The following is a 23,733-nucleotide window of genomic DNA, read 5'->3' as shown; positions in this document are numbered from 1 at the left end:
ATAGTCAACCACAACTACCTGTCACTCTAGTTCCAAAGGGGATCTGATATCCTCTCCTGACCTCCATGGCCACCAGGTATGTACATGGTGCACATACATCCATGCAGGCAAAATACTCATGCATATAATATAAATAAAATGTCTAAAATTTTTAAAAAGTAAATTGTGGGATTGAATAGACAGTTCTCAAAAGAAGTATATAAATGACTGGTAAATATATTTATATAGTTTGAATGAAGGTATTCTTCATAGATAAATAATGCTGTTCCCACAGTCCATAGGTTATTAAATTAAAATCCTTATGCCCATATGGGATATCTCCCTATGTGTTGCTGGTTAGGGAGGTCCCATAACTCCTCAAAATTATACATGCTTATAGCCATTGCTCTTGGTTCTTCACCAATAATAATAATAAGACACCACTACTGAGGATACCATGCATTTTCATTGCAAGACACAGAGAAAGCAAGCTGAAATTGATCTGGAAGCTTCTTAAACATTGGATAGCTTTCCTAGTGTTGGAAATTGCTTTTCAGGCTGCTGGGAGGGAAAAGCCATTGGTGGTCTTACTTACCTGAGAATCCTATGGGCTACAATGCCAACCTTCCAGGTAGGTTGGAGTCACCAGTGAAATAGTGGCATGACTCTTATGGTGGCAACCAACTACTTTCTGATTGGATTCTGGTCTGTTCCTCAGGAAGGAACTCAGGCTTGCTAATGTAAACCTGACCAAAAGCCCAAGATTTGGAAATTTACAGACCCAAGTTGGGAACATACTACTGTAGTTTTTGTAAATGTGGATGCTGTCAAAGTAATATTTGTATTTAAACTCATAGGGTAGTGTTGATCTCATCCTTGGTTAGAGAAAGAGAATTCTGTTCGCAGTGGGTGATGGTTAATTAAGAGACTCATAACTTGTTAAAGTGTGGATAATAAGTGACTGTTGGATGCTCAGCCATAAATAGAATACATACAATCCCACCCAGGTTTCAAGAAGCATGGCAGAAGCAGGTTTATGATTATGGCAGAAGACCAGATTATGATTTTTAGACATAGTATGGCTGTTATGTTTATGAACTCATTGCAGCTGTGTTTTCCTGTGCAAGGTGGACTTGTATTTATTCTATCACTGATGTATGAGGGATTTATGAGACCTCGCCCCTCCCCCCAGGAGCTACTGTCAGTTGGTAGTTGCCAGAGAAGGGTAAATTATTTTCTTCAGTGATGTAGCAACTGTTAAGTTTCCCATGCTTCAGTAAATAACCTCTCATACAGTTAAAGTTAATGGATTACAAAACCCAATAAAACAAAAACAAGTAACATAAAAGTAGCTGGGGTATTTCCTGTGAAGAAGATATTCTGTAGGATTGTGAGGGATATTAAAAGAGTTAATGAGAGAGTGAAAATGTCCAAAAATTACCATATATAATCTAGTATCTTGTCAAAGGTAAATTTAAATAAAGAAGAATTTTTATTGATGAAAGGACCTTTAAAATATTTTTTAGTGCATAACATAGTGGAAGAATTTGGCTGTGTCTTCTCTCCATGAAAGTGCTCCATAATGTATTTTCTACCTTAAGTATTATTCATTCCTCTGCTAGGGAATTATAGGCACAGTCAAACTTAATAGGTATAGTGTAAGATATGAGTATTTGTGTGACTTGTATTGTCTTTTCTCCTACCACTAGTGTCTATGTGATTTAGGTTCAATATTTAATCTTGCTATTTTAATATTTAATATGAGCAAATATGAAATTTTTACATAATTTTAATAGATAAGTATTTAGTTATATTATTTAATTAAATATATACAACACAGGTTATGAGCCTTACTAACTATAAGACTTTTCGAATAAGGTTTGCCAGTAGCAAAGCCTCAGTAAGTGCTAGCATCTTAAGATGATATGATAATTCCTACTATAAGATCAACTCTGCTTCTTTTAGAATGATTTAGAGTTCTGTGGATATCACTCTATATAAATAAAACACTGATGGCCAGTGACCAGGCAGGAAGTATAGGCAGGACAAGGAGAGAGGAGAATTGGGGAAACAGGAAGAAGGAGGTAGAGACACTGCCAGCCACCACCAGGACAAGCAGCATGTAAAGATGCCGGTAAGCCATGAGCCACATGGCAAGGCATAGATTTATAGAAATGGGTTAATTTAAGATATAAGAACAGTTAGCAAGAAGCCTGCCATGGCCATACTGTTTATAAGTAATATAAACATCTGAGCGATTATTTTATATGTGGATTGTGGGACTGCGGGGCTTGGTGGAACCTGGAGAGAAGCCCTCCAGCAACATAGAAGTACTTTGAAGACAAGATGAGTAAAATGTTACCAGCTCAAAGTGCACCATAGATAAAGACTTAATAATTGGAGGGGATTTGTGTGACAAAGTTCTACTTAGAAATATCTCTAACTACAAGTCTCTCAGGAAGGATCTGAGATTCTGAAGAAGGAAATGCATTCAATGATTCAGCGATAAAGAGAAACAGCAACAAAGATCAACTTCTTATAAAACAAACAAACAAACAAACAAACTAGGTTGTAACAAGAAGTGAACAAGGTAAGTATGAGTTTACTTTTGCAAAAGAGCAATAAACAAGAATAAATGTAGTGAGTCTGGGGCTTTCTGCTGTGTGGTTTAGATGCAGTTTTTGAGAACGGTACCTGTTTTAATTCAGATAATAGAACTCAGGCAAGGAGTTCAGCTGGGAATAAAAGGGGGAGTCAAGAATAAGTGAGAAACACATAAGTTCTGATACCCAAATCCTTACCCAACAACTAAGCTGCACATGGAAGAATTTTCAATGGCCTTGAATACGTACTGGAAAGATAGAGTTTCATATGATGGAATCTGTTAGTTCAAGGTTATTAAAATTAGCACACCCTTAAAACCTGAACAGATATATATTTGTCTTTTAGTTTTTCTTGTGACCCTTCAAGTTCACTTCCTCCCAATATAGCAATGTTAAAAAGGAATGCCTTTTTCCTCCTAGGAAATTAAACCTTCTGATAGTCCAACTGGTATACCTCTCCCAGTAGGCTCAGTTTTTCTGGTATTACACTGAATGGATACTATGCAGTCATTACTGCAATGTGCAGTTTAGAACTTTATTTTCTGGCCACAATGAGCCTATTGGATCCTTGAAGCTGAGAGAGGGGTGTACAAATGTTAGATGTTAAGAAGCTTTCCAATTTTTTTTTTATTTATCACCACAGGAAAAGGAACTTTCATTTTGACTAATGCAAACAAAGCAAGGCTTTCACAAAGAACAATGCCAGCAGCTCCATCAGCAAGAGAGAGACTTTTGTGGATAAAGTTATATGTCTAATGTATGACCCATAATAATATCCTTGCATACAGGCTTCCAGATGAAGTGTAAGGCAGTATTAGGTCCCTCTCCCTCTCCCACTTTGCTTCTTCCATCCTGAAAATGTACTTACCTTCTAGAATATGTAGTTTAATACTGGGTATTATTATGAAGAGTGCCATCATAGTCAGAATCACAGCCACAATCATCGTCCAAATAAAATTCCAAGAAAACATTTCGACTGAAATAGAAAGCCACAAATTTTACCACCTAGAAATGTTTGGACCAACCCAATTAGGAGTGGCGTGGCATATCCAATTCTTCTTTCTCCATTCCTACCACCCTTGATGGTAACTTTAGGCCAGTTTTAGAGAGGCTGATATGAACTGTGTGAAAAGTAGCATAGGTGTAAATTAGTATGTGGTTGGTGCAAAGAATAAAGCCTGCTCTTTCCACCATTTCTGTCTCATGAACTCCCTGACTGTAACAGAAGATGAAAAGTCAATTTGTCATCTCCCCTGTCAAGAAACAAAAATTTCTGCCAGTTCCAAATCAGTGCTTCAGTTCTGTCTAAACTCTTAGGGCACATGCAATGCCAAATATTCTTACTGAATGATGGTAAAACTATGGACCCAGAGAGTAGAAGCAATAAAAAGGCAAGTGTGCTAGTTAGTTTTGTGTCAGTTTGACACCAACTACACTGATCTTGGAAGGAAGAATATTGTTTGAGGAATTGCCTTCATCAGATCGGCCCATGGGCCTATCTCTGGGACCTTTTCTTAATGATTGATGCTGGAGAGAGAAAATGATTGATGTGGGAGGACCCCTCCCACTTTTAGGCAGTGCCAACTCTGGGTAGCTAGTCCTGGTTTGAATAAAGAAAAAAAATATCTGCCCAGCATTCAGGAAGCAGAGGCAGAGGCAGGTGGATCTCTGTGAGTAGAGGACAGTCTGGTCTATGGAGTGAGTTCCAGGACAGATAGGGCTACACAGAGAAACCCTATCTCAAAAAAGAAATGAAGAAAGAAAGAAAGAAAGAAGAAAGAAAGGAAAAAAGAAAAAAGAAAGAAAGAAAAAAGCTAGAAAGAAAAAAGAAGACAAACTGATCAAGCCATGAAGATCAATCCAGTGATCAGGTTTCCTATATGGTTCCTGCCTCTATTCCTACTTGTCCTGACTTCCCTTATTGATGGACTGTGAACAGGAAGTGTAAGCCAAATCAAACTTTCATCCCAAGTTGCTTTTGGTCATGGTGTTTATCACAGTCATAGAAATCTAAGACAGCATGGATGCTTATATTTGACCAGGGAGATTCAAGCAAATCTTATGAGCATTAAGAACACCTTTTTATAGCTATTAAAATATATTTTATTATATATTGATAAAGGGAACTGTGAATCAAGAAGATATAACTGTTACAGATTGGAGTGGGTAGCTGTTCCAGCTTTGACCTGGAAGAACTAGCCCCACTGAGGTTTCTGGTAACTGTCACGCCTACCTATGGCCTGCCCCTGAGGCGGGCCAAGACTGGAGCCCTTAAGACCCAAGATTTGGATGTGCCAGCTATATTGGTTCCTGTTAATCCTGGGTGTTGGATGGTAGACCGAGCAGAGTTCTCCAGAGAACATTGCTGGGCCGTACTTCACCTCTCCCAGACTCTGTAACCTATTCCTTTACTAGTTGTAAGTAAAACCCCCAAATAAACCTCCCTTTTAACTACATGGAGTTGCTGTAATACTTTCATCAGTAACAGATGTATGTGCACAATATATTTATGTATTTAATTTCTTTTTAAAATTGGTATATGTTCTTGGCATTTATAGATTCAGGTTTCATAATTTGACAATTTCATAATCACATGCTTTATATTTCCCTTCTCTTCCTTTTTTCCTCACCATTCCTTTCAATAGTCTTAGTCCTTTCTCTATCCTCCTTTCTGCTTTTGTGTGTGTGTGTGTGTGTGTGTGTGTGTGTATGTGTGTGTCCACAAATGACAGCAAACGTGATATTTGTCCTTCTGAATTGGCCTTATTCCACTTTATGTTATCACTAACTGCACACATTTTCCAGCAAATGATGCAGCTTCATTCTTCTTTATGGCTGAATAAAATTACATGCCACATTTGCTTACAGACTTATGTGTTTACAGCTTGGCTATTATGATAAATGATGGAATAAACATAGATGTGTGAGTACTTCTAGAGTCCTTTATTGTGTATGTATAAATGGTACATCTGGATTATAACTCATATATGATATTTCTATTTGCAGAGTTTTTAAATGACTTTTAAAAAGACTTATTTATTTCATTTTATGAGTGCTTTGCTTACATGTATGTATATGAAACATGTGCATGTGTGGTACTCCTGAAGGTAAGAAGAGGATACCAGAATCCTTGGGAAAGGAGTTAAAGATAGTTGTGAGGCACAATGTGGATGCTAGGAACTGAACATGGGTCCCTTGCTGGAGCAACAAGTGCTCTTCACCACTGATCCATCACTCTAGCAACCTATTGCAGCTTTTTTAAAACCTCAACCACTATTCCCATAGTGGTTAGAACAGTTTACATTCCCACCATCACCATTAAGTGTGGCTTTTTCTTCACATCAGGATTTGTGGTTGGTTGTATATGCTCAATGTATTACAGTATCTGACCTCAAATTTTACTATAGAACCTTAGTAACAAAAGCAGCTTTGTTTCATTTTTATTAATAGCTGAATGTTTCATTGTGTAAATGCACTATATTTTCAATATCCATTCATCACTTGATAGAAATATTGGTTGTTTCCATTCCTAGCTATTATTGTAGATAACAGCAATGAATATGGGCAATGAAGTATCTCTATAATAAGACGTAGAGTATTGAGGGTATATGCCCATGAGTGGATCATTGGGTAAATCTAGTTTTAGGTCTTGAGGAATCTCTCCACTGATTTCCATAGTCGCTTTACCAGGTCCATTCCTACTACCAGTAATTAAGCAACCCCCTTTCCCATATACCCTTGCTAGCATTTGTCATTCTTTTCTTTAACCTTAGCATTCTGACTGGGATGAGATCTCAAAGTTATAGTCTACATTTACTTGGTGGCTAAGGATGTTGAGTATTTTCTTAAGGATTTCTCAGCTTTTTATATTCTTTACAATGAATAATGTTGATAAAACATTTTAAGAAATGAGTAGCAATTTAGCCAAACATCAAACAACACTTTACTCTAGGAAAAACAAAACAAAACAGCATCTTATGTACAAAAATTTCCAGTATTAGGAAAATGATGAAAGAAATGAATCTAGAAAAGGGAATCAATCAGAAAACAGATGAGATGAATAAAATGAAGGGAAAGTAATGGCCCGTAGCCAAGTGAAAAAGGCACATGAGTTTTGTGTCAAGTATAAATTATATAAAACTTATTTCAAGAGTGAATACACGAATTTCACCTGGTAGAACAATGCTTGTGCTTTCCTCTTGGCCTGTTAGACGGTTCCAAATGCAACAAGTGACATTCCTGAGGGAGCTGTCTCTAAGGAGAAGTGTCATCTTCATATCAAACAATTTGTCTTCATTCCGTGAATGGGATTTTGATGCAGCTGGAATGACCCCTCCTCTGCTGTCTCTCCATTCCAAGTGAGGTTGTGGGAACCAACCTCTGGAATGACATTCCACTATCACACCTTTGGTAGTAGGAGGATGAACAAGAATCTGAACCCGGGAGCTCACAGCTGGTTATAAACAAGGGAGAATTAGTAGTGTATAGTAGATGGAAAGAAGAAAAGAACACAAAAAGAAAACCACTCCTCCTCTATATTAACCCCACTGTCTGTACATATAAGGATAGTCAAAACTCTATGGGGATCTAACTGACATAGTAAATCAATTAAAAGAGATGGCACCAGATGGAAAGTTGGAGAAGACATAACACACAATTAGCATCTATTATGCTAATAAGCAGACTTACTGTTCTAAATAAGTCTGGTGATGAAACGCCTCTTTGTTTCATTTAGTTTTCCTTTCAGTAAAATATTTACTGTTTAATAAATCAAAACAACTGAGTTAAGTTTTAGATTATAAAAAGCAACAAAACCATGCAAGATTCAATTCTTTTTAGAATTTGTAAGTAGACATTTTTCTTATATGTGAATCACTGTATTAGTTTCAGAGGAAGCCATGCTTACCTATGACCTTGACTTCTGTGATGTGCTCTTCATAGAACTTGCCATCTTTAAAGATGCAGTGGTAGTGCCCATCATCATCAGGATTGACATTAAAGATCCTGAGGGTCACTTTCCCTTCTCCAATGGCATCTTTCAGGAGCTCTGTTCTCTCCACATACTTGGGGATAATTTTCCCAAACAGGTCTTTGCCATCCTCGTATAGGTTAATAGGTTGTGTATAGTGGGTCCTGAACCAGCGGATCTCCATGTGCTGGGCATTTTGTGGTGGAGACAGCTGACAACTGAGCTCAAGTACTGCACCAAATGGAGCCAAGACTGGCTTCTCTAATCCAGTCACTGTAAATCGTTCTGGGAAGAGAAACAAGAACCAAAATGTGAATGCCTTAATCAAGGAAACCCACTAAGTCACCCCTTCCTCAAAACACACAAACACATTTTTACTGTGGGTCATTTTTTCCCCCAGCATACTGTTAAGAAAAAAATCTTAATTTTACATGAGTTCAATGGTGGCTCACCAAAATATTCCCCTTATGAAATGTGTATAATTTCCATTGTTGCTAAATGGCTTCCTAAGATAATTGCTATCAGCCCAGTAGTTGTCTCTTCTTTCATTCTATTTCATTCTTTCTCTGAATGATTCTACTATTCATTATTCTTTTTTATTTATTCTTTTTAGTTATTATTATTATTTTTTAATTTTATAATTTAATTTAATTTTACATATCAGACACGGATTGCCCTGTCCTCCATCCTCCCGCCCCCAACCCCAGCCCCCCCCTTCCCATTTCCTCCAGGGCAAGGGCATTCAGTTCAGGCTGGTAGATTCAGTTGAGGCAGGTCCAGTCCCTTCCTCCCTTCACCCAGGGTGAGCAAAGTGTCCCAGCATAGGCCCCAAGCTCCAAAAGCCCAGCTCATGCACTAAGGACAGGTACCCATCCCACTGCCTGGGGGCCTCCCAAACAGTTCTAATAGACTGTCTCACTTATCCAGAGGGCCTGATCCAGTTAATTGTAATGAGCTGTTGTATATATTTGCTTTTATGCTTAAGCTTCTTGGATTACTCTTAACTTTCTTTAATTTGAAACACTTTTATTCATTGCATGTTTAAATTTGTCTTCAAGAACCTATTACTGCCATTCTCCTAAACTAATGTAATTTCTAACTGCATTCTAAGATATATCCTCATATCTACATATAAATGTAGCTTTCCCCATTACCAAAAACTTCTTTTTGTGGCAAGAATTTTACTGACTGAGCCATCTCTGCTTGACTTTTTAGAGAGAGAGAAGAAGGGGCGGGGGAACAAGAGAATGATGTAGGCAGGTAAAGGATGTATGGGGATTTGGGAGGAGTAGGGAGAGGGGAAATAATATGATAAAAATATATTGTATGAAAAAAACTTGTTTTGAAGCATGTGGAAATGACTACAGAAATTCTCAATTTGTCAAAATGCAGAGAACAATTAACTGTGGGGTGCACAGCCGCAACTAATACATCTACAAAATAGCATCCACAGATTAAGGAACATCACAGAAAATAGGTGGTATAACTGTAGGAACCAGAGAACCAGGATTCACCTGTGGGAGATAATATTTCCCATATGAGAAGGCAGCTGCACCCATGAAGCCTCAACAATGTGGTCATTTAAACAGGCCCTGTCAACACAGGTTGACATCCTGATGTGGGAGGGGGAAATCTCACTAGGTTTCAATCACCGTTAGATGAAGAAGTACAGCAATTAATGGTGGCCAAGAAAGAGGAGAATCAGTCTTCTCCATGAATCAGCCCCCTCATAAATTATTCATTCACAAGTGGTCAGTCTTAAATACTCATACATAAGAGCAACACTAAATGGACTCAGTAGGGTGTGTGTGTGTGTGTGTGTGTGTGTGTGTGTGTGTGTGTGTGTGTAATATAGAATAAGCTGTGGGTTTGAGAAGGATTGTGTGTGTGGGAGAAGCTGGATGGGGAGAGGGAGTGGTGGAAGTGATGTAAATATAGTATGTATATATGAAAAATTTAAAAAAAATATTGTTTCCTTTATCCTATTTTTTTATTATGGAACTCTATCTTATTTCTTTTTAGTTTTACCAGAAAGACAGAATAAAGTACTAAAACCTACTCTTCCAAATGTCCTCATGCTAAGACAAGTTAATTGTTTTGTTTTTCCTTTGAATATAACTAGACCACTGCAGATGATCATGTGGAGTTTAGAGTCAAAACTTTCAAATGCAATTCTAGATTTTCCTACAGTTGACCAGTACTTGGCTTAACACATATTTGAGTTTATAAAAATCTTAAAGGAAAAACAGAAAGAAACCTTCTCAAAGGTGTACTGGAAATTTTAAACCATATGGCAAAACCACATATCAATGCATCAATGTGAAGAAACATATACACACACGGCATATCAATGAACTTTTTAGAGAAATTTCTTCTTTAATCCCCCACCCCGCTGTGTTTAGCATATCTCTACAAGATTTTAAAATTCACTGCATATATTCAATGAATGTTCTTATAATCTCAAATTAGTCCATAAGAAGAGATCTCAATGGGACAGTTTAGAGATGCAAATACTTAGGGAAATTTTGCTTGTGACAAGGATGACTTCTGGGGTCTGTGGAGAAAAGACAATTCTGTCTGGTTTAAACTTTCACACACATAAATTCACAGTAGCTGTGACTGCATGCACAAGTTTAAGCTTACCCAAATCCCAAGATGAATGGAGGAGATCCCACCTCTAGCTGAGAAGCTATTGGCATCTGATGGCTGGTACAGGAAGAAGAGTAAGATTCTCTCATGGATGCAGTCCCTCAAAGGCTACCCTTGTTCTAATGGATGTTAACACACCTGTATAGAGGCTCTTTCTTTATATCATTAGCTGTCGAATAATGGCATGGAGACTTTTAATTAATCATGAAAGCTTGGCCTTAGCTTAGGCTTGTTCTCAAATAGCTCTTAAAACTTAAATTAACCCATTTATATTAATCTATGTTCTGCCACATGGCTTGTTACCTCTCCTCAGCACCTTACCTCTAACTCTGTCTAGCTGGTGAATCTCCCACATCTCAGATTTTTTTCCCAGAGTTCCTATCTCTGCCTGTAAGTTCCACCAATTCTCTCCTGCCTGGCTATTGGCTGTTCAGCTTTTTATTAAACCAATCAGAAGGTGCCTTATGCAGTTGAGGAAGAGCAAAGACACATCTTCGTCCTTCCTTCCTTCCCCTTCTCCCTCTCTTTCTATTTTTCTCTCTCTCTTTCTCTTTTTTTAACCAAATTAACCATAGACTTACCATAGTATTGAGCCTCCATACTTCATATGCCTAGATATGACATAAAGGATTTGAAAAATAGATCCATGCAAAATGTTTATAGCATCACTACTAATACTTGTTCAAATTTGGATGAATTTGAATATTCTTCAACAGAATGTTTGTTCAACATTCTGAACAAACAAAATGTGGCACATTTATACAATGGAATATTGTCTATTATTAAAGCTTGTATGGTTTCAAGTGTGTGGCCTTCTAGAAAAAGCAAAGCTGTAGAGTACAAAAGATGGTTGATGGGGCTCTTAAAGGGAGAGAAAAGAGAGGAGTAGGTGGATCATATGACATTTCAAGAGTGGTAAAATTCTGTATGACACCAGGTGCAGCCATGAGGATTTCTGAGTTTAAGAATTTCAGGATCTGATAGCTGGAACAACCTAAAACCACCAGGTGGCAGTAGCACACAACAGCCTTCTATTTGAGTAACCATTTCAGGGTTGCAAAGTAGGAAGCCACAGAGAAAGACTTTGCAGAAACACAGAGGACCATCCTTTAGAAAAGGATGGTAGACATGGAACTCTCAAGATTGGCAGCGCTCTTATATATCTAAGTGGAACCACTCCATAGCAAAAGAGGGAGTGTCAGGGCCATAGACTTGCTCAAGGCATCAGCAGCTCACTTTAAAAATCACTGTATGGTAGTTTCATTTCTGTTTTTTTTTTTTTTAATTTGTATACATCCATTATATATAGGTGGTGGTATCTTAGGGACATTTTCTTTTAAGTGTATAATATACTTTCGCTAAGTCCCACGCCCCCAACAAGCCATTAATACTTTCCTTTCTCTTCTCCTTTTCCTGCTGTCATCTTTAATCCCTTAGTTTGACTTCTACTTTCATGCTATATACACAAGCACACTTTTATGCATTTATCTAAAATACAGGACTCACAAATTAAAGAAGACATGCAGTATTTGTCTTTCTTTGTCTAACTAATTTGCTTAATGTATTAATCTGCAATAATGTATTGAATCCACTTTCTTTCAAGTGAAATTTTGTTCTACTATAGAGTTGAGTATTATTGTATTTATGTATTTTTCTATTGATGGATACAAAGGTTAACTCCATAGCTACTGTGGGTTATGGTGCAATAAACATGTATGTACAAGTAACAGTGTGGTATGTTGGCTTAGAATCCTTCAATAAATAACCAAGGGTGGTATAGCTGGATAATATGATGAACTTTAGTTTTGTTTTGTTTTGCTTGTTTTGGATCCTACATATTGATATCAGTGGTGGCTAAACTAATCCAGATTGTGACCAATAGTATACAACACACTTCTTTCAGCACACTTGCCAACATTCATTTATTTTCTTAATGATTGTCATTCTAACCACGGTAGATGAAATCATAATGTAATTTAATTTTCTTTTCTCTGATAATTAATTGTGTCAAACTTTTTTCATATGTTTATTGGTTGTTTGTACTTCATCTTTAAGAACTCTTTATTTAACTAGACTGTTTATTGATCAGATTGTTGGATTTTTTGGTATTTAGTTTTATGAGTTCTTTATATATTCTACATATTAGTCCTCTGTCAGAGGTAGTGTTAGTAAATATACTGTATGTCATTCATTCAATTATCTGCTTTCTTTCCTGTACAGAGATATTTCAATATCATGCAATCCCATTTGTCTGTTTTTGGCATTATTTCTTGAATGTTTGGAGTTCTATTCAGAAAGTCCTTGCCTATGTTTATGTCTTAAAATGTTTTCTCATATTTTCCCTCTGTTTCAGAACTTGAGATTTTAAATTAAAATCTTTCTATATATTGAACTGGTTTTATACATGACCAGGATGGGCTATAGTTTTAACATTCTACACATGTATATTGGTTTTCTCAGCACCATTTGTTGAACGGCCATCTTTTCCTCCATCTTGTAAAAAGTCACTTGTCTTTATTTGTGAGAATTTATCTTTATAGTCTATTCCATTGATCCACCTGCTGGCTTTTGCATTGTATTCACAACCAGCAAGTAGAGAGGAGTGACTAGTTGTACTCAGACCACTCTCCTTTTCATACAGTCCAGGATCTCATCCTGGGGAATTGAGCCATCCACAGTTGATGGGTCTTCCTATCTCAGCTTACCTATTTAATATGGTCTCCTATGGGTGTGCCCAGATGCTTGTTGCCCAGATAATTCTAGATTTCCTCAAGTTGGCAACAGAGCCATTGACATTTTCTTTCTTTGCAAAGTTGTTATGGACAAAGTTCATGAGGGAAAGTGAGAAATTCATACCTGCCCTCAGTGTTACCATATGAAGGAGGCACATGGCAACAATACCGAGTCTGTAAACAAGTAGTTTTCCATCATCCATCACACCTGCAAAAAGAAAGCAAATTCATAACCAATGAAAACATGAGAAAGAAGTTGCAGAAATCAGATGAATCCACAACTGCCTGAAGCACTGTCTTCCAGCTGTGGCTGTCATCACCTTTTTAATCCCAGGTAAACAACAAATTCATGTCAGGAGATTCATTTTCTTTGTGTTATTTAGCATTCTGAAATTTTATTAGCAAATATGACACTTATGATAAGAAGGCTCAATAAAATGACTATATCTTCCCAGAAATTTACTTATTTTTACAGGATTGTCTTCTCCAAGGCTTGAATGGATATTATTTTCTGTTTTTTTTTTTTTTTTTGAAAACTCCATGAGCCTGCTTTCTTCCCCAAAGTTGATGGAAATGGGGAACATGTCCAGATTTCCAAAGCTAATGGAATCATTTGATATATTTATTAATTGCTATACAGAAAAAAATAAAGTCATATTTATCTTAATTTATGGTAGAAAGTAATTAATCATTTTATATAGAGGAAATAACTTTCTTTTATGACACTTTAAGAACCCCATTAATTTTTCTGTTAATTGAGACATTGCCTAACTTGTTAGAGTTTCAGTTGCTGTGAAGAGACACCATGACCACAGCAACTCTTATAAAGGAAAACATTTAAATTAGGCCTGGCTTACAGTTTCAAAGGTCTAGTCAATTATTGTTGTAGTGGGAAACATGGTGGCATGCAGGCAGAAGGTTTTGGAGAGGGAGCTGAGATTTCTACATCTTCATCTGCAGACAGTGGAAGTCTAGCCACACTAGGCCTAGCTTGAGCATCTGAGACCTCAAAGTGCACCCCACAGTGACACACTTCCCCCAACAAGGCCACATGTACTCCAACAAGGGCACACCTCCTAATAATGCCACTCCCTATGGGTCAAGCATTCAAACATGTGAGTCTATGGGGGCATGCTTATTCAAACCACCACAAACATATTTGTGGTCCTTACTCTAAAGTTCAAGGTCAAGGGAAGATGAAGTTATATTTTTCAGATAAATATAAAGGATTATTTAAAAAGTTCTACCTGATATGTAGCTCTGGAAACAGATGTAGGACTTTCCTATTTCTGTACTCCAAGACATACTTACCAAGTACTGGTATTATAGAAAAACAAAGAGTTAAATAGTAACAACAATATAAAAATACTATAATACCTTGTTTAAACAGACAAATTTAGTAGTAATCCTGGACTTACCTAGATTCTCACATTACTAAAATGGTATATCTACATTGTGAATAATGACCTGTATTTCTTAAAAATCATAAAGGCAATAAAGACATTTATCAGATGCCAAATGTAGAATTGCTATTGAGCAATGGTAAGTTGAGGAAAACATAGTAATACTAAGGAGTGAAGCAGAGGGAAATTAATAAAGCCTTCATATGCTGTATTAACATAAATCTTACCTTAAGATGGGCAAACTATAAAGAGAATAAGTGATAGCATGCATTGTAGCTAACTCAGGATCTCATATTAATATCACATAAGTTGAAATCCTGGCTTTACCATTTAGCTGAATAGGCCTAGGCAAGTTACGAGAACTCTATCACTTCAGGTTTTTCAGCTACAGGAGATATTTTCTTCATCATTGTATTTATTATTAGAATTAGTGGTGGTTTGAATAAAAATGGCCCCCATAGGCTCATAGGGAGTGGCACTATAGGAGGTATGGCTTGGTTGGAAAACATATGGCCTTTTGCGAGGAGGTGTTCCACTAGGGGGTGGGCTTCAAGAGCTCAGAAACTCAAGCCTGGCTAACATGTCATGGTCACTTCTGCTGCTTGCAGATCAAGATTCAGCTGCTTTTATAGTACCAAGTTTGTCTTCATGTCACCATGCTTCCCATCATGATGAAAATGCTCTTAAACCTCTGAACTATAAGCTATCCCCAACAAAATGTTATCCTTTATAAGTGTTGCCATGGTCATGGTGTCTCTTCATAGCAATAGACATCATAACTAAGACAGAAGTTGGTACAAGGGACCGAGGAATTGCTCTGATAGGACTGACCATGTTTTTGTTTGGAGGTGTGGACTTTGGATTTGAAAAACAGCTGAATGCTGTTAAGTGGGGCTTAATGGGCTATATTAGTAGAACCATGGATGACAGTGGTGCTGAAGGAGATTTGAACTGTGGGGACCTGGCTTAAGAGAGTTCAGAGGAAAAGAATTTCAGTATGTGACCTAGAGACTGTTCTTGTGATACTTTGACAAAGAATGTGGCTACTTTTTGTCCTTGCCCAAAATGTCTGCCTGAGGCTAAAGTGAAGAGTTTTGCATTATTTGCATTAGCAAAGTGTGGTAGTTTGAATGTAATTGGTCCCTATTAGTTCACAGAGAATGGCATAATTAGGAAGTGAGGCTTTGTTGGAGGAAGTATGTCACTATGGAGGTGGGCTTTGAAGTCTCATATATGCTCAAGTCACACCGACTGTCTCAGACCACTTCCTGTTGCCTGCAAATCAAGATGTAGGACACTCAGCTACTTCCACTGACTGCATCTTGTCTGCCTGCATGTCACCATGTCGCACCATGATGATAATGGACTAAACCTCTGAAAATGTAAGCCACCCCAATTAAATGTTTTTCCTCTATAAGAGTTGCTGTGGTCACAGTGTCTCCTCACAGAATTAGAAACAGTAACTAAGACAGGAATTGGTACCAGGGATTGAGATATTGCTGTCATAGGCCTGACTATGTTTTTTGTTTAGAGGAATTTGAACTTTGGTACTTTGGGTTAGGAAAGCAGTGGGATGTTTCAAGTATTGCTTAATGGGCTGTACTAGTACAATCATGGAAGACAATGGTGCTGAGAATGATTTTAACTGTAGGGGGCCTGCTTAGGAAGTTTCAGAGGAGAATAAATTTAGTATGTTGCCTAGAGATAGTTCTTGTGGTATTTTGGTGAAGAATGTCACTGCCTTGTGCCCTTGTCCAAAGAGTCTGCCTGATGCTAAAGTGAAGCGATTTGGAATTCCATGGGAAGAGAAAAATCTCAAAGCAGTCTCAAAACCATAGACTCTGTCATGTGGTTACCAATGTTTATGTTTATAAAGATTTATAATTAAAAGGAGCAAGATTAGGAGAAAACAAAAACCAGGAAATGGAATGGAGCTAAGTCTTGTGTTTAAGGATATAAACAGATTAATAAATGTAATAAAAGGAGTTATAACCTCAGAGGAAGACCCCACTCATATAAGTTTCCAACTTGTGAAAAGGAATTAAGAAAAAGCTTAGAGTTGGGTGTGGTGGTACATACCTTTAATCCCAGCACTCCAGAGGCAGAGGCTGTTGGATCTCTAAGTTTGAGGCCAGCCTGGTCTGTGGAGAATGTTTCAAGATAGCCAAGCTTAAGTAGTGAAGAAAACCATTGAAAGCAGAAAGCTGGTGAAGATGTAATTGAATGAGTGGGATAAGTTCCGGGCCCAGCAAGCAGTAAAACTTGGCAGATTTGGCAACATGGCTCTGACTTTAGAGTCAAGGATAGAAGAACAGGGTAATAAAATCTCCTTCCACAATCAAGGAAAATCACTGAGGCCAGATGTGTGACAGTGGTATCCCTGCATGGAGGTCTAGAGATGTCATTATGTAAAGCTGTTAAGATGAAGCCTGGGTTACCTTGGAGACCCCAAAATGTTGGAGAAGTCAGAGCTTTGGGATACCTGTCAAGGAGAGCTGCTAACAGAGAGCAGAGCCAGCCCAAGAGAAAGAAGTGTGTTATAATCAACAAATCTGTAAGGAGTTGGAGAGCTGAAGAGTGCTTTGATATCAGACATAGAGATGCAGAGTTTGAAGTTTGCCCAGCTGGCTTTCTGTCTTGCTTTGGTCCAGTATTTCCTCATTATGCTCCATTTTGGAACAGTAATATACATCCTGTGCCATTGTATGTTGGAAGTATGTGATCTACTTTTCATTTTGATTTTATGAAGATTTACAGTTAGGAGATTGCCATGAGTCTCTGTAGAGTCTTCAGACTTCGACATTTAAACAAGTTTGAGACTGTTGTAGACTATGGTACCTTTTGAAGTTGGACTAAATACATTTTGCATTATGATAAGGCTATGAGCCTATGGGGGCCAGGGAGTGGAATGTAGTGGTTTGAATAAAAATGGCCTCTATAGGTCCATAGGGATTGGCACTATTAGGAGATATGGCCTTTTGGAAGATGTGTGGCCTTATTAGAGGAGGTGGGTCACTAGGAGGTAGGCTGTGAGGTCTCAGAAGCTCAAGTCTGGCTAGTGTGTCACAGTCATTTCTGCTACCTGCAGATCAAGATGTACAACTCTCAGTTCCTTCTCTAGTACCATGTCTGCCTGTACTGTACCGTGTTTCCTGATATGACAATGATGGACTAAACCTCTGGATTGTAAGTAAGCCCTAATTCAATGTGTTCCTTTATAAGAGTGTTCATGGTCCCAGTGTCTCTTCACAGAAATAGAAATCCTAACTAAGATAGAGCCCTATGGGAGGGGGTTCATATAAAACAAATCAAACAATAAAAAGAGCAAGGGAAAGGCGAAAGATAAAAATGAAGATACATCCACCTCAACATATGTTTAAAATACAACAAAGAATATTAAACAACTCAACATGACATATTCACAACCTCACAACTCCTGGACAGTGGAAATAAAAGTAACTAAGAAGGCTGAAATGGCAGAGAAAAATTTCAGAGTCCTATTTGTGAGAAAGATGAATGACCACATAAAGAACTCAAATACATAGATGAATGAACTAAGGAAATAAATCCAGAACCTATAGAGGGCAGGTACCAATGCAAACAAAATAGTATAGTATATAATGAACAGAGTTTCAACTCAGGAGGGTGAAAAATGACTGGATATGGATGAGAGTGATAGTTGCGCAATAATATGAATGCTTATAAAGCAACAGAACCACAAATTATTTTAAAAAACAAAATTGGCTTTTAGAATATAACATTAAAATTTTACTTTAGTCAGTACACTTATTGACTTACTGTAGCTGGAGTTGTCTCCAGTCCCGACCAGGCCCACAGCCTCTCAGACCCAAATAAACACATAGAGGCTTGTATTAATTAAAACTGTATGGCCTAATGGCTCAGGCTTCTTGCTAGCCAGATCTTACATCTTAAATTAACCCATTTCTATAAATCTATACTTTACCATGTGGCTCATTGCTTACTGGTATCTTTACATCTTGCTTCCTCTGTGTTTGGCTGGCAACTCCTGACTTAGCTGTAGTGGGTAGCCATTCCAGCTTTGACCTGGAGGCTCCAAGGCCCGTTGAGGCTTTGGTAATGGTCATGCCTACAAGGTGGGGCTGAGAGAGGATGCTGAAGACCCGGGTTCCAGATGCACATGCTCTCTTAGTTCCTGGACCCTGGTTGCTGGAGGTAGACCAAGCAGAGTTCTCCAGAGAACACCGTCGGACTGCACCATGCCTTTCCCAGACTCTGTAAACTATCCATTCATTTGTAATTTATTTACCCCACAAAATAAACCTCCCTTTTAACTACGTGGAGTGGCCTCAATAATTTCACCAATACTCAGCCTTCCTGTTCCCAGAATTCTCTTCTCTCTTTATCCCACCTATACTTCCTGCCTGGCTACTGGCCAATTAGCACTTTATTTATTAACCAATCAGAGCAACACTTTAACAGGATACAGAGCTATTTCCACAGCAACTTACATGTGCAGAAGACAGGAGTCATGTCATCATCTTAATGAATACATAAAAAAGCTTTGACAAAATCCAACATGATTTCATGATAAAAGCTCTAAAAAAAATAGGACTAGAAGAAACATATCTTAACATGATAAAGGCTATATATGACAAAGCCACAGTTGCAGCATGAGTCCTAATTGGTCTTAATAAAAACCCAGAGTCAGATATCAGGGTGAAAGGTGAAAGATCAGAGAAGCAGAGCAGTCAGCCAGACTTCTTATCTGTACCGAATCTTCAGCCTGAAAGGGCCTGGGTTCCTGTCTCCTTCTGGCTTATATTTCTTTCTCTGCCCAACCATATCACTTCCTGTCTCAACCTCCCTAGTGCTGGGATTAAAGGCATATGTGCCACACTGCCTGGCTCTGTTTCTCTTTTAGATTGGATCAATCTTTTGTAGCCCATGGTGGCCTTGAACTCACAGAGATCTGCTTCTGCCTCCTGAGTGCTGGGATTAAAGGTGTGCCACCACTGCCTGATCTCTATGACTAACTAGTGACTCAGCTCTGCACTCTGGTCTCTAGGCAAGATTAAATTGTTAAAACAAACAAATTATCAACATACACAACCAACAAGAATCTAAATGGAGAAAACTCAAAGCAATCCCATTGAAAGCAAAAATGAGACAGGGCTGCTCACTATCTCCATTCCTTTCCAATATAGTGCTTGAAGTAATAAGGCAAGAGCAGGAAATTGAGGGGCTACAAATAGTAAAGGAGAAGTCAAATTATCCCTTTTGCAGATTATATGATATTATATGTAAGAGGCACCCAAAATTCCACCAGAAAACTTCTCAAAATTCAAAAAAGTGGCAGGATACAAAAATCAACTTACAAAAATTAGCCTTCCTATATACAAATAACAAGCATGCTGGGAAAGAGATCATAAGCACACTCATTTATAATCACCTCAAAACAATATCCTGGAATAAATCTAACCAAGGAAATACAGAGCTATTTGAGGATTTCAAAGTTCCTTAGGAAAGAGATTAAGGAAGGCATCAGAAAATGAAAAGACCTCCCACACTCATAGATTGATAGATTTAATATTATGAAAATGACTTAATATTATTATAAATGCTTTAATATTATGAAAAGTTGGTAGATTTAACACAATCCCAACTAAAATTTTCATGAGTTTCTTCACAGAAATATCCTAGAATTTGTATAGAACTACAAAATACCAAGGATAGTCAAAGCAATCTTGGAAAAAACCAACAATACTGGAGAGATTATCACTTGAAATTTCTAAATAGATTATAGAGGTATTGTAATAAAAACAGTATGATACTGGCGTGCGCACACACACACACACACACACACACACACACACACACAACTTATAGAAACACAAAAGAAGATGCAAACATAAATACACCTAACTGTAGCCAACTGATAATTGACAAAGTTGCCAAAATTATATACTTGAGGAATGATAATGATAGCATCTTTAACAAATGGTGCTGAGAAAACTGGATGTCCTCATGTAAAAGAATGAATATTCATATCTACCACTTTCCATCAAAATTAAATCCAGAAGATCAGTGACCACAATTTGAAACCTGGAATGCTGAAACTGTCCAAAGACAACATGGTCAGCATCCTACAAGATGTAGGTGTAGGAAAGGGCTTTCTAAATAGGACTCTGTTTGCCAAGTAATTAAGGCCAACAATTAACAAGTGGGAACTCAGAAAACTAAAACTCTTCTGTACAGCTGAGGGAACAATCACTCAAGTCAAGGAGAAACTTACATAGTAGGAGAGAATCTTTGCTAACTATATATCTTTCGGAGGACTAATACTCTGAATGTTTAAAGAACTGAAAAAACAAGAGTCAAGAAACAATACAACTGAAAAGCAGGCTCTATATCCGAAGAGAGAGTTTTCAAAAGAAAAATCAAAATGGGTAAGATGTGCCTCAAAGAGTGTTCCTCTTTAGAAATTAGGGAAATGCAAATTGAAACAGCTTTGAGATTTCATCTCACAGCAGTCAGAGTAGCTAAGATCAAGAAAATAAGCTATAACAAATGCTGGTGAGGAAAATGGAACTGAAAACTGGTGCAGTCTGGAAATCAGTGTGGAGAATTCTTAAAAAACTAATGGATGGAACTAGAAAAAATCATCCTGAGTGAGGTAACCCAAACCCAGAAAGACAGTTATGGTATGTACTCACTCATAGGTGGATTCTAGATATAAAATAAAGAACAATCAGACCACAACCCATAGAACCATAGAGGCTATATATATATAGCATGGAGGTCCCTAGGACGACTGTGGCTTATAATAAATTTCAGTTTTACTCAATTATTGAAAAAAAATAGCCAAATGAATGGAAACACATGAACTATGAACCAAAGGCTGAGGGGCCCCCAGTTGGATCAGGCCCTCTGAATAGGTGAGACAGTTGATTGGCTTGATCAGTTTGGGAGGCAACTAGGCAGTGGGACCAAGTCCTGTGCTCATTGCATGAGTTGGCTGTTTGAAACCTGGAGCTTATGCAGGGACACTTGGCTCAGTCTGGGAGGAAGGGACTGGACCTCTTTGGACTGAGTCTACCAGGTTGATCGCAGTCCTCGGGGGAGGACTTGTCCTGGAAGAGGTGGGAATGGAGGGAAGGCTGGGGGTAAGGGGAGGGGGTGGGAGGGGGGAGAATAGGGGAACCCATGGCTGATATGTAGAACAGAATGGAATTGTAAAATAATATATATATATATATATATATATATATATATATATATATATATATATATATATAAACTAAAAATAAATCTAACATATGACCAAGCTTTACCAGTTGTTGGCATATGCTCAAAGAACTTGACAATGTATAGCACAGGCAATATTCATCTCCACCCTATTCACAATATCTAGGAAATGGAAACAATCTCAATGTCCTTCAACCTATTAATGGATAATGAAAATATGGTGTATATACACTACAGAATGTTATTCAGATGTAAAGAAAAGTTAAATCATGACTTTCAAGTAGATGGATGGAACTAGAAAGTATTATACTGAGGGAGGTTATACAGACACAGAAAGACAAATGCCACATACACTCAATCATGTGTGGTTCCCAGCTGCAAGTCTTTAGATGTAAGTATATATCCTTGAGTAACAGAAACCAGGAAAAAATGAGCATGGAAGGGGAATAGAAGTACACAAGTGATATGAAGGGGAAAATGGGAAAATGGGGAAATGGGGAAATGGGGATGGGCATTTAAAATAGGGAAGGGAGAGAGTGGTCAATAAAGAAGAATGGGGAGAAAGAATTAATAACAATAAAGATATTTGAAAAAGCCTCGAGGAATTATACTACTTTATGTTTGCCTAAAAATTACAAACAATATATTTGTGTATGTATATCTATGTTTTAATGAAGATATGCTGCATGAATTGACAATGCTTTCCCAGAGAGTCATAGGGCAGCTAAGAAAAACCCCAGCACCAGGTATGAGAAACCTCATTTTGAGTTGTTATTCAGGGGAACCTAGGAGACTCCCAAAACAATACAGGCTACTGCTGTTTCCCATGGTTGTCTCCCAGAAGTGAAGGAAAGTCCCTATTGCTGAAGATATTGTGTACTTATGAACATGTGATTCAGAAGATTTGAGCTGGGTCCAACTTGAAAGCCTCCTCCCTGAGGACTAACTTTGAGAGTGGCAGAAGATGCCATGCAAGGTGCCAAAGGAGAAAACAGTCAATATTCCCATCCAGCTATGATATCAGTGACTTATAATCATGACCAGCATGGAAAAATATTTCAAAATGTGCAATAGCACTATTCATATCTTAGCAGCAATCAACAGCTCTCTAATTGGATTTAAGACCCACACACCAAGAGGAATATCATACCTGGTACTGGAAATAGAGCCAACTGCTCAGGGCTAGTGAGGTTATGGATCTTAGAGGAGAAATTACCACTGCCAATTTACTAGACCAACATAATTCCTAACTGTAGAAATAAGTGTAGCACTCACCATCATTAGAGAATCTTTTCTTTATTGCCTAGGGAAACCAATACAGTAAACCACAAATGGTCAAAATACATAGAACAACTGATCATGGGATACATCTACAACACAATCTCTGTACACAAGGATCAATGTACATTGTAGAACACAGGGTGGGAAGATTGTAAGAGCCAGAGGATTTGTTGTTGTAAAATTGTGTCTCCTAGAAATGATAGAGAAGCTATACCATTGAACCCATGACAATATGGCTGCCTAAGCAAGACCAGAGCAATGACAGCACTAATAGACATGCTGTCGTGGAAGGGAAATCTCACAAGACCCCACATCTAGACAGAGAACTATAGGTAACTAATGACTACCGAGAAAAGAATTAGTCTTCTTTGGGAATGAGCTCCCTAATTGGTTACCCAATGCCAAGTGGTCAGCCCAAAAGTCATATACATCCAATCAACAACAAATAAACTCAACGGATCATATTTTTATATCTATTCACACACACACACACACACACACACACACACACATCATGAATTTGAGAAGGAGTAAGAGGTGGGACAAAGCAGGGATTAGAAGGTGGAACAGGGAGAGAGGAAACTGTAATTATGATTTAGTTTTTAAAAATCCTTTATATAAAGTTTTAATCAAAATTTGATTTATTGTGGGATATTTTGATCACACTCTGACACACCTGAGACTGACAATAAAGTTTACCTTAAGTCAGAGGGTAGAGCTAACAGACAAGCTTGGCCACCTGTAGGGTAAAAGGGCCAGCCAAAAAACCCTACCGTGGCCCTGAAACAAGAGCCTATGAAAGAAACATACCCTGGCCCTGAAAGCATAACCAAAGAAATATACCCTGACCCAGAAAACAGACTTTGGTACTGGAATCAGAGCCAGTGAAA

At 37.9% G+C, this 23,733-nt stretch overlaps 1 protein-coding gene across 4 annotated transcripts in view; it reads right to left on the bottom strand.

Moving 5' to 3' along the window:
* The window catches only part of LOC102913289 (putative selection and upkeep of intraepithelial T-cells protein 1 homolog), a 40,664-nt gene that overhangs the window by 9,806 nt on the left and 7,125 nt on the right, over positions 1-23,733 (bottom strand). For 3 of the 4 annotated variants that reach the window (XM_076564789.1, XM_076564788.1, XM_076564790.1), the window contains 4 exons: positions 13,057-13,140; positions 7,489-7,836; positions 6,754-7,035; positions 3,451-3,558 (listed from right to left, as the gene is read on the bottom strand). In XM_076564789.1, the coding sequence (XP_076420904.1) occupies positions 3,451-3,558; positions 6,754-7,035; positions 7,489-7,836; positions 13,057-13,135 (817 nt within the window). In that variant the 5' untranslated portion in view covers positions 13,136-13,140. The other variant, XM_076564791.1, reaches the window with a different exon arrangement.

This window comes from Peromyscus maniculatus, chromosome 2 (genome assembly GCF_049852395.1).
Source record: "Peromyscus maniculatus bairdii isolate BWxNUB_F1_BW_parent chromosome 2, HU_Pman_BW_mat_3.1, whole genome shotgun sequence".
Classification (NCBI taxonomy): Eukaryota; Metazoa; Chordata; class Mammalia; order Rodentia; family Cricetidae; genus Peromyscus; species Peromyscus maniculatus.
The sequence above is the reverse complement of the archived record's forward strand: the minus strand, read 5'-3'. Positions and strand labels throughout refer to the sequence as shown.